The sequence below is a fragment of the Electrophorus electricus genome, chromosome 12 (genome assembly GCF_041902795.1).
Source record: "Electrophorus electricus isolate QZ-2024a chromosome 12, ASM4190279v1, whole genome shotgun sequence".
Classification (NCBI taxonomy): domain Eukaryota; kingdom Metazoa; phylum Chordata; class Actinopteri; order Gymnotiformes; family Gymnotidae; genus Electrophorus; species Electrophorus electricus.
This window is the reverse complement of record NC_137508.1, coordinates 597,501-610,000: the sequence shown is the minus strand read 5'-3', so window position 1 is coordinate 610,000 and position 12,500 is coordinate 597,501. Positions and strand designations below refer to the sequence as shown.

Genomic DNA, 12,500 nt, shown 5'->3' with positions numbered 1-12,500 from the left:
ACATCTTTAGTTAAAGCGAGCAAAACTTGACAGTGAACACATGACAGCGAGCAAACTGCGGGTGGCAAGCAGCAGAGTGGGGCTGTTATCAGCGCGGGACACCCGTGTGAGGGTCGGGCCAGAGGAGACTCGGCGCGGAGCGTACCTATGCCCAGACGCCCAACACCACTGTAATTCCTTCTATTGACCCCCTCTGATTGGAAGTGTTTGGCTCTCACGCCTTATCTCTGGCAGGCCTGGTCTGAACACGCGGACCCCCACTGATAGCGCTAGTGCTATGATAACCGCCAAAGGCATCTGAGATGTTTCAGCAGCCAAGATCCCTATTCAAACAGCATCTGTTCAGCTCGGGGGGGTTGGTGGTGGAGAGAGAGGGAGAGAGAGAGAGAGAGAGGGAGAGAGAGAGAGAGAGAGAGAGAGAGAGAGGGAGAGAGAGAGAGGGAGAGAGAGAGAGCGAGAGAGAGAACATGGGGAAGAGGCTTGAAAAGACTGTCGAGAACGAGAAGGGAAAAGAAATCTCAGAAAGTCTCAAAGCAAAGCTGACATTAGCGTAGACTATTCACACCCTTTATCCATTATTTTAAAAATACTACATGCTTATGTCTCATAAATATTCATACCCTTTTTACAGCAACTCCAGTAATAATAATAATTATTCAGACGGTGTTTCTGTCTCTTTCTTCATATTTACTCTGCCTCTGCTGGGAATTCCTCCAGTTTGCGGTAAGGTCAAACAGACTCATTCAGGAGCGTCAGGAACCGTATCCCAACCGTGGCGCTTGCTCTGGAGGTCAAGACCATTAGGCACACACATACACAGACCCCTCTCAGGAGAACAGCAGATCACAGAGGTCAGCCCCACAGACACAAAGGCACACAGGGAGGAGGAGCCTTCTGGAGGGTGCAGCGCTGGATTATGGGAAGAAGGAGGGGTCATCTGAGAAGGGTCTTGGAGGAGCCTGACGGGTGAGTTTCCATTAGTGTGTGAGTGTGTGTGTGTGTGAGTGTGTGTGTGTGTGTGTGATCCCAGGCAGCTTGTTAACGTACATGTGTGTGTGTGTGTGTGTGCGTGTGTGTGTGAGTGTGTGTTCCCGGGCAGTGCGTGCGTGTGTGCGTGTGTATGTGTGTGTGTGTGTGTGTGTGTGTGTATGTGTGTGTGTTCCCGGGCAACTTGTTAATGTGTGTCTGTGTGTGTGTGTGTGTGTGTGTGTGTGTGTTCCCGGGCAGCTCGTTAACGTGGGTGTGTGTGTGTGTGTGTGTTCCCGGGCAGCTTGTTAACGTGTGTCTGCGTGTGTGTGTGTGTGTGTGTGTGTGTACATGTGTGTGTACGTGTGTGTGTGTGTGTGTGTGTGTGTGTGAGTGTGTGTGTGTGTGTGGGTGTGTGTTCCGGGCAGCTTGTTAACGTGTGTGTGTGTGTGTATGTGCACGCGCGTGTGTGTGATCCCGGGCAGCTTGTTAACGTACGTGTGTGTGTGTTCCGGGCAGCTTGTTAACGTACGTGTGTGTGTGTGTGTGTGTGTGTGTGTGAGTGTGTGTGTGTATGCGTGTGTGTGTGTGCGTGCGTGTGTGTGTGTGCGTGTGTGTGTGTGTGTGTTCCCGGGCAGCTTGTTAATGTGTGTGTGTGTGTGTGTGTGTGTGTGTGTGTGTGTTCCTGGGCAGCTTTGTTAACGTGGGTGATATTCACCACACAGCCTCAATATGGACACGAACAGTTTATGTTATCTGACATACTTCACTCTTGAGGAAGAGTTAAATTAAACAGTCTTGGAGGCACAATTTAAAAGTCAGAAGGTGAGAAAAAATATTAGAACATGCTTGGAAACTTAGAAACATCCTTAACATCTGGGGGAGTGTATTGGTACATCTTACAGGCTTCTCATTTACAGACAAACAGACAGAACACAAAAGACCTCCACAGATTTGTCTGATGAAACAGACAAATCTAAGACACCGAGTAAAATAAGAAGAAGTAAAATCAATAAAGACCAGAATGTACAAAAGTGTCTCCGTTTGTCAGGGACGCGGACAGCAGAGTTAAAAAACAAAAAGGAATGAAGTTCTGGTTACCACTTGGACACCTGATCGGCTAATACATTTCTTAGTAACAGAGGACAGCGAGAAGGACCTCCCAGTGAGAGCACTGACTACCCCATGGCAAGGCCACCCTGAAGGAATGACACAGCACAGCTAGGATTCAAACCTGAGCTCCAGATGCACTGATCACTACCCTGATCTAGCAGCAGTGGGTGGAGAGGGTGTAGTCATGAAAAAACCCGTTCTAACTAGCAGTACCCCTAGAGTACCCCTACCTACTGTACCCCTAGAGTACCCCTACCTACTGTACCCCTAGAGTACCCCTACCTACAGTACACTAACACTACTATACCCCCAGAATACCCCTACCTACTGTATCCCTAACCTAGAGTACCCCTAACCTAGAATACGTCTACCACTACAGTACTCCTACAGTACACCAACACTACAGTACCCCTACCTATAGTATATCTTCCTACAGTACCTGTAACCCTATAGTACCCCTACCTAAAGTACCCTTAACCCTTTAGTACCCCATCTACAATACCCCTACCTACAGTACAGTACCCTTACCTTCAGTACTTCTAATCCTATAGTACACCTTTCTCCAGTACCCCTAACTCTACAGTACCCCTACGATACCCCTAACCCTACGATACCCCTAACCCTACAGTACCCCTACCTACCCTACATCTTCCTACAGTGTGCCTTCCAACTGGTAGCGTTTTTAGGAGAAGCATTAGAGGACCTCTGAGGTTATGAGTTTCTGTCCCTCACAGTCAGAATCTGGGACATCTGTGTGTGTGTGTGTGTGTGTGTGTGTATGTGTGTGAGTGTGTGTGTGTGTGTGTGTGTGAGTGTGAGTGTGTGTGTGTGTGAGTGTGTGAGTGTGAGTGTGTGGGTGTGTGTGTGTGAGTGTGTGTGTGTGAGTGTGTGTGTGTGTGTGTGTGTGTGTGTGTGAGTGTGTGTGTGTGTGTGAGAGTGTGTGTGTGTGTTTGTGTGTGTGTGAGAGTGTGTGTTTGATCTCTCACATGTCCTGCTCCCTTTTCTCTCAGTCTCTCACACCCCACATGCCCCAGCTTTGATCTCTCCCCCACTGCTCGTTTCCAACTCTGACGGTATTGCAGATGTCTTGTTCTAGTTCTTTCTGCTTATCCATCTCTCTGCACATAGTCAGATATTCACAGACATCCATAACTGTGTATGGTACATGGAATGCAAGGTACTGCCCACCAACACGCCTTCCTTATCCAAGGTACCGCCCACCAACACGCCTTCCTTATCCAAGGTACCACTCACCAACACGCCTTCCTTTTGCAAGGTACCACCCACCAACACGCCTGCAATATCTAAGGTACCGCCCACCAACATGCCTGCAATATCCAAGGTACCGCCTACCAACATGCCTGCAATATCCAAGGTACTGCCCACCAACATGCCTGCAATATCCAAGGTACCGCCCACCAACACGCCTGCAATATCTAAGGTACCGTCCACCAACACGCCTGCAATATCCAAGGTACCGCCCACAAACACGCCTTCCTTATGCAAGGTACCACCCACCAACACGCCTGCAATATCTAAAGTACCGCCCACCAACACGCCTGCAATATCCAAGGTACCGCCCACAAACACGCCTTCCTTATGCAAGGTGCCACCCACCAACATGCCTGCAATATCTAAGGTACCACCCACCAACACGCCTGCAATATCCAAGGTATCGCTAACCAACACACCTTCCTTATGCAAGGTACCGCCCACCAACATGCCTGCAATATCCAAGGTACCGCCCACCAACACGCCTGCAATATCTAAAGTACCGCCCACCAACACACCTGTAATATCCAAGGTACCGCCCACCAACACGCCTGCAATATCTAAAGTACCGCCCACCAACACGCCTGCAATATCCAAGGTACCGCCCACCCACACGCCTTCCTTATGCAAGCTACCGCTCACCAGCACACTAGTATTAGATCACCTCAGCGTGTGTGAACGCGTTGTCATGGTCGGCATACACTCGTGTTCGCTGTGATGGGTACGTGCGTATGTCTGGAGTGTGTGTGACATGCACTTGGGCCCTGCTGACTGAACCTCTCCCAGTACAGCTCTCAGACCTCCAAGACGACTGTCTTCAGCGTCATACCTGCATAAACAGAACCGCCAACCAATCACATTGCATGAGACAGAGCGGAGCGGGCGGAGAGGCAGCACATCTCTCCTAAACAGCTCAGTCCTGGTCAGGCGCGAGACAAATTACTGTATGATTACCCATGATGCCATTCCACCAGCAGCCATGACATATTCATTAAGGCAGCGGGCAGTGGATAATTGCTTCTACTGACAACACGTCCTGTGGCTGGTAACAGACCTGCATCGTAACGGCTCCGCATGGGAGCTAAACGAACACTAAAGGAACAGAAATCGTATCTGTGTTTGTCACATGCCTCTCCTCCTAATCCACTCCGCCTCACCCGCTCTGTGATCTCACTGCGTGTAATAAATATAGAACCAAGGGTTCGAGTTTGGCTTGTGGATTTATGTCGGTTTGCTCCAAAAACAGGAACGAAAACAAACTGGGGAATTTGGTACATTTAAGCCTTAAAACACCACTGTATGAATACACACACACACACACACACACAAAATGCAAAGATGTTTACAGTGTCTGGCCAAACATCTTTGATCTGCAGATAAGATTCGTACAGAAAGATCAAGATCCCACACAAAGCAAAAGAACACAAGGTGGGGTAGAGAGTGACCTCCTGGACCTCCCTCCCCTCCCCTCCCTCCTCCCCCTCCCCTCCCTCCTCCCCCCTCCTCCTCCTCCCCTTCCCTCCTCCCCTCCTTCCCCTCCCCCCTCCCCCTCCCCTCCCCTCCCTCCTCCCCTCCTCCTCCTCCTCCTCCTCCTCCTCCTCCCCTCCTCCCCCTCCTCCCCTCCCCTCCCCTCCCTCCTCCTCCCCTCCTCCGCCCTTCTCCTCCCCTCCCCTCCACTCCTCCCCTCCTTCCGCTCCTCCTCCCCCTCCCCTCCCCTCCCTCCTCCTCCTCCTCCTCCCTTCCTCCCCCTCCCCTCCCCTTCCCTCCCCTCCCTCCTCCCCTCCTCCTCCCCTCCTCCTCTCAGTCATCGGGGCCCCTCCTCTCGCCTACCCTCTGTTGCCTGCCTGCCTCACTTTCTCTTCTCTCTACCGCTCTCTCTTTCTCCCTGATCTTTAGTGCTCCTTTCTTTCATTTTCTCTCTCAGTTTCAGCCCCCCCCCCCCACTCTCTTATTCATGCACACACAGTAGGAGGTATCCCAGAATGCCCAGCACTGGAGCTCCAGGCATAAGGAAATGACCCTTGTATGAAACAAGGAGCAGTAGGCTCTGTTCGCAATGTCAGAGCGCTGGATGGCAACACCAGCTGAAATGTCTCTCTGTGTTCTCAGCAAATTATGAAAATGGGCTCCAGTCTGGCGTGGTGACTCACACGTGACCTGCCAGCCAGGGTTTCCGGCTTATCATACAACACACACACACACACGCACATGCACACACACCTACACACGCATGCACAGTATAACCCTGTTTGAGTGGGTCTCATTAGCCCCTCAGATGATCGGGACTCTGGGATCAAGTGCACATGTCACAGCTCACTTGGAGCTCACTTGGCACTTGGAGGCCCAGAACCTAGTGCCATCAAAGCCCTCACGTCTGGGGGAGCGCCCAGCATCCAGCACCCAGCACCCACCGCCCAGCACGCAGCGCCCAGCATCCAGCACCCAACACCCAGCACCCAGCGCCCAGCATCCAGCACCCAACACCCAGCATCCAGCACCCAACACCCAGCACCCAGCACCCAGCGTCCAGCGCTCAGCACCAGACCCAGCGCCCAGCACCCAACACCCAGCACCCAGCATCCAGCACCCAACACCCAGCACCCAGCATCCAGCACCCAGCATCCAGCACCCAGCACCCAGCACCCAGCGTCCAGCGCTCAGCACCAGACCCAGCGCCCAGCACCCAACACCCAGCACCCAGCATCCAGCACCCAACACCCAGCATCCAGCACCCAACACCCAGCAGCCAGCGTCCAGCGCTCAGCACCAGACCCAGCGCCCAGCACCCAACACCCAGCATCCAGCACCCAACACCCAGCACCCAGCATCCAGCACCCAGCGCCCAGCGTTCAGCACCCAACACCCAGCGTCCAGCGCTCAGCACCAGACCCAGCGCCCAGCACCCAACACCCAGCACCCAACACCCAGCACCCAGCATCCAGCACCCAACACCCAGCACCCAACACCCAGCACCCAGCACCCAGCGTTCAGCACCCAGCACCCAGACCCAACACCCAGCGTCCAGCATCCAGCATCCAACACCCAGCGCCCAGCCCTGGAGATCCTGCAAGTCCACAATCAGAAGCCTACCCACTTCCCCAACCTCTGACTGGGGTTCCCACCCCCTCCTCTGCTGTGCTCATCCACCATTTAGACAAAAGTGGACAAACATTCAGAGCAAGATGAGCTGTGGCGTTGCTTCTGCTAAAGAACAGGATGTCATCCTGCACACCTGCACTCAGATCAGCCCTGAAATAGTGAAAATGACAAAAAAACCAGGAGCAACCTAAATATGTTCCCTCCCAGTCTAGGCAACCCCACTGACTGTGTTCACAAGGACACAACTGCTACAGGTTAATTAACTACTTAATGAGTTCTTCAGCCTTTTGATATTAAGTCATCTGTGGAATCTATCAGTCATAACAGTGAAAGTGTTTATAATAAAATAACGTAACGCACAGTGGAGCCGTCAGTAGTGACGTCCAGGAGAGATCACACATCCAGGATCCAACAGTGTCCCACGTCATCACCAGTCTGGGAGAACGGATGGTGACAAGCCTCGGTCGTGGTTGCACGGGCGACGCTTGGTTGGGAAAGTGATCAGGGCTGAGTGGTTAGGGGGCTGACATCCTGCCCTTCCTACAGCACTGAATGTTTCCTCCCCTGGCCTCTCTGCCGGGCCACCTGGCCGGAGCTGATCTGAACACCGCTTATTCAAAATTCCTGCCTAATGGAGGTCAGAGTCTCGGCCATCTCCTGTAGCCGAGTGGCCATGACGCCGTTAAAGGTGCAATTAGCGAGACGATCAGGAATAGCAGCTGGCGAATCTGCGACACCTTGGTAACAGACGCCTGCTTCTGAATAGACATCACAGCTCATAAATAAAGTCAAATGAACCTGAGTTTGTGCTTGTGTGTGCGGTGAAGCTCCTGTCTGGAATCATGCCCTGAGAAAAGCCATTTAATTACGATCTTGGCACATAAGAAACCGACTCATAAGAAACGAGCTACTTATTACGACTAAATGGCACGTGTTCTCAAGGTGAATTAAAACCAAGCCACAGAATGGCAGAGCACCCACTCAGGACCTGTATCATTGATGGCTTCCTGGTACACACACTTGTTTACACTTTCATATGTAACATTCGCTGTAGTTATGAAATCAACAAGGTTAATTTTAGAAATGACGAACGCTCGCCTCTTACAGCTGTATGTATCTGTGAGCGGTAAGGAGGCAAACACAGTGCGAAGAAGAGCAAGATTTATTGGGGAAAAAACCCGAGCTGTAGTTGTCCAAGTAGTCCACGGTCAGTTTACCAATACGGAGATTACGGGGATACATGATAAACCAAAAACACACAAAGACAAATGGGAAGCAGGCTATAACAGAAGCTAAGAAAAACCAGTCAGACTAGGAGGCACAGAGAACAAACCTTCAAACACATCCATACAGACATTCAATGAACAGCCAAGATACAGGAAACAAGACAGGGTTTAAAAACATGAACTTAACAACACTAGAAATGAGGAACAGGTGTGGAAAACCAAAAAAGGGGCGGAGAAAACAAAACTATGGAATGGAACCAAAACATAAGACAGGGAAACCATGGAAGAGGAGGGACCAAACATGATAGTGTTACAGCTGTGGAACAGCAGTCTGGATTTCCATCATTAATATCAGTAACTGTACCACAACAGCTTGGCCTGAACCCATTAATTATTAACTGGCAGTTTTGATACATTAACATTAATAAAACAGGCTCTGGGGTTTTGCACAAAGAAGCTGGGTGAGGGTGTCACTCAGAGAGACGGCCCCCCGCATGCTGCAGAAGCCGGGGGGGTGGGTGGGGTTCAGTAGTATCATTCATCAGAACACTAGGGAGTGATCTCACTTCCTGCTTGTGCCGAAGCTCCGCCCCCACGGGAAGCTGTTTTGTCTTCACTCTGACCCAGTTCTACAGGAACCGCAACAGCTCGCTGCTTCCTTTACTTTAGCTTTCACCTTCAAACAGATTTAGGCACCGCCTCAACTCCATTACCTTAATTCACTGGATAACGCTTGTCACATAAAGGAAATAAATGATGTATGTATTAATTCACTGCATGACTGGTTTTCACTTCTGTGGCACAGGTAATCAAATCTGGATCTGGAATCCAAATCCAGGTCTGGATTTGTAATCACTGGTGATTAATTACAGTTCTTTACAATCGTTTTCACACTTGTCTCAGTAGCATGTCGACTTCTTCAAATCTCTTCACACAGTGTATTTTTGATACACACACACACACACACACCTCAGCACATCAGTTAACCTGTACTGCAAGATCCACTGTACTGCAGGAATCGTGGAAAAATCTCATCATCTATTTTTCTCTGTTTACACGCACATTTCAGTGCAAGTATGACCACTTTTGTGTCAATGATAACAGGACTGTAAACAAATATAACTAATGAATAAACTGAATACTCTTTGTGCTAAAATCAGATTAACGCCTCTTACATGTATATCAAGTGTTTTCTTTTCATTAGTCTGTACAAATGCAACATATTTCCATCCACAGTGATCAAAATGGTGTTGGAGTTTGAACTGAATGTTGTTTTGAATCTAAATGTCTGTAAAATTTACTGTAGTTGTTCAGATTTTGCTGGTCTGAACACTGACTGAGAGATTCATGAATTATGGAAGAAGTGGAGATTAAATATCTTTTGTATCAAAGCAAGACAAAAGTATAAACAGTTCAGATAGTCTATTGATATGATGAATGTGTTTTGAAATATACATTTAGCTGATGCTTTTATCCAAAGCAAATTATAATAATGATTGAGAGTTAAGTGTCATGCTCAGGGGCCCAACAGTGGCAACTTGATAGTGGTGGGACTTGAACCAGCAACCTTCTGATTGCAAGTCAAGAACCTTAACCACTGAGCTAAGAGTTGAGTGTAGCTGGTTGGTCACATGTCTCCTAAGTCCTACACAGACTGCACCCTCCTTAGGCAGTCCTGCAGGTCTGGGACTTCACTGTCTTTACGGAATATGCCTGATTATGAAGACTAAGGTGATGTCCCCCAGCCGAACACTGAAACGCGACTCTACTCACCGTACGCTGACTGTCGCCCTTCACGTCGTAGACGCTGAGCTTGATTTGACTCTCTTCACAGATGGGCCAGTCGGGTGACAAACTCACACCCGTCAAGAACACAGGGTCTCTTGTTCCCTGGCAGGGAGGAGAGACAGCATGGAGTGAGAGGTTGTGTGTGTGTGTGTGTGTGTGTGTGTGTGTGTGTGTGTGTGTGTGTGTGTGTGTGTGTGTGTGTGTGAGTCAACAGCTGCTTAAAGCTTGCTATACATGGTGGACTTGAGGCGCTCTCAAAGACACACAGAGAGTTTCTTCACTGGGAAACGTGGGAGGGGGGCCGGAAAAGAAACCCCCCACCCGGATCAGAACTGCTGAGAGGGAGCTGCAGCCTGGTTCTGGTGGGCTGGAGGTGGTGAAGCTAGAATCTGTGGGTCTTTACCCCGCCGGAGACACATAGTAGCTGGGAGGGTCTGACACTCCACCGTGATAAAACCAAACCTGCGCCTGTTTAAGCTCCAAGAGCCGACTGGCTGTGAGGGACGCCCTCAAGTTAGTCTCCCTAGAAGCCCTTGTTCTGTGGCTAATGCTGCCTGATCTCAGACCTGCCCTCATGGGAGGGGGAGCAGCAGCCGCTGTATTTACACTGGCACTTCCTCTGGTTGTACCCTCCGCCAAAGGGTGTGGCTGGAATGCAAAGCCTTGACACAGCAGGCACGAAGCATAATGAGCACAAATTAGATGTACACACCTAAAAGTCCAGTAAACAAGCAGTTTACACGAGAGCGCTGCAGTCCCTGTGTGAGCCCCAACCTCAGCTGAGTTCGTTGGAAAAGGCAGATTTGCAATTAGTCAGGCCACAATCAATAATGGCACAGTCTATCTGTTCAGTTATCTGGGTATTGATTTAGCGGACATCTTTACCTCTCCACACTTACACAGCGGGTCTTGCTTGCAGAGTTTTTTAGGATTTGGAAGAACTTGTCTAGCTAAAGGGTACAGATACACACGTCTACAGGGCCATGAACCCAGAGACGTGATTCCCACCGTTCCTCACACTCCTAAATCCTCCCACATCTCCTCCTCTCTCTCTCTGTCAGACATGCACGCAGACACAATCTTTTTCCCTTGTTCTCTCTTTCTCCTGCATACACAGGCACACATTAACACGCATTAACATGCAAACATAACCATCCCAGTCCCAGGACAAGCTAACGCTAGGACAACACACTCACCAGCATGTCTGGAGAAACAGCTCAGATCTCGGCCGGATATCAGACACGTGGAGGCCCCAGACGCAACCCGCCAGTCCCACTCAACAGTGGGAGAGTCTCCTGCTCTGCTGTGGTGCACTGCACTGTACAGCATCTGCAGCACAGCTCAGACCTTTCCTAATGGACACTCCTCACCACTAGTGGAGAGAGCACATTAAAAATGCGGAGCTGCATGAGTGTGTGTGTGTGTGTGTGTTTTGGGGGTTGGCAGGCAGGCACGGGGTGGGGGATGATTTAGAGATGTCCCAAAGGGTCCAGCTTGTTCCGTTTGCAATGCACTAGTGCAATGAACACACACACACACACACACACACTCACACACACACACACACACACACTTTCTTGACTTCAGAAGCATCAAAGACATTTTTTTCTGGAGTGGCAACCATGCTCTTGTAGAGTCTTGGGAAGCATTTTTAGAATGGGGGATTTTCCCATTTCCAATTTCCCCCACTGTTCAACACACACACACACACACACACACACACACACACACACACACACGCACACACACACACACACACGCGCACGCATGCACACACACACACACAGTCACACACACACACACACACACACACACGCACACACACACACAGTCACACACACGCGCACGCACACACACACACACACACGCACACACACACACAGTCACACACACGCACACACGCACGCACACACGCACACACACACAGTCACACACACACACACACACACGCACGCACACACACACACACACAGTCACACACACACACGCACACACACACACACTCACACACACACACTCTCACACACACACACACACACTCTCACACACACTCACACACACACACACACACACAGTCACACACACACGCACACACAGTCACACAGTCACACACACACACACAGTCACACACACAGACACACGCACGCACACACACACACACACACACACACACACTCACACACACACACACAGTCACACACACACACACACAGTCACACACGTACACACACACACACACACACACACACACACACACACAGTTATAAACCAGCTTTCTTCATTGTTCTGCTGTGTCAGTACAGTTTCAGCTTTTCCATTTACATCAAGAAGTGTGGAAGTGCCCTGCTGCATAAACTTATGTAAGTTCCCAGCTGTACACACACACACACACACACACGCACGCACGCACGCATGCACACACACACACACACGCGTGCACACACACAGTCACACACACACACACACACACACACACGCACACACACATACACACACACACACGCACACACACACACACACACACACACACACACACACACACACACACACACACACACACACACACACACACACAGTTTTCACACAGAACATTTCATCTCAACTCACCGCTAGCACACAACTGTGCTTACACATTTCTTTGAGGCAAGATAAATATGAGCTCTTTGACTCAGTGCTGGGACTATTGTCCCCAGTCCCCTTCGGATGTCACTAACGTATCCCAATACAATTCTTCACATTCCATGTTCACGTTCTCCTCTTATCCCAAAGATCTGATCACGTTAAAATGTTTTCATTCACTGGTCTGAACTGACTTATTTTAGCTATTTCATACTAACAAAACACTTGCAAGCAAACATTTACACAAGGGAAGAGAGAGAAAAAGAGTTTATAAAGGCTCCATTAGAGAGTTACGATGAGGTCAGTTCAGAGAGGAGGGAGCAGACATCCTCTCCTATATTTAGAAAAGCTGCTGAGATGTAAGAGGGAAGCACCCTCACCACCACAATCCTTAATGACTCTCTGAACTTACTTATT

At 49.9% G+C, this 12,500-nt stretch overlaps 1 protein-coding gene across 17 annotated transcripts in view; it reads right to left on the bottom strand.

Moving 5' to 3' along the window:
• The window catches only part of inpp4b (inositol polyphosphate-4-phosphatase type II B), a 119,734-nt gene that overhangs the window by 80,436 nt on the left and 26,798 nt on the right, over positions 1–12,500 (bottom strand). For 11 of the 17 annotated variants that reach the window (XR_014126456.1, XM_081724517.1, XM_081724510.1 and 8 more), the window contains one exon: positions 9,450–9,566. Coding sequence is in view for 9 of the 17 variants with exons in the window: in XM_081724517.1 (XP_081580643.1) it covers positions 9,450–9,566 (117 nt within the window). In the remaining 8 variants the exon portion in view is untranslated. Of the gene's footprint in view, positions 1–620; positions 860–9,449; positions 9,570–10,660; positions 10,797–12,500 lie in introns of those variants that run through there. The other 6 variants (XM_081724508.1, XM_081724511.1, XM_081724514.1 and 3 more) reach the window with 3 other exon arrangements.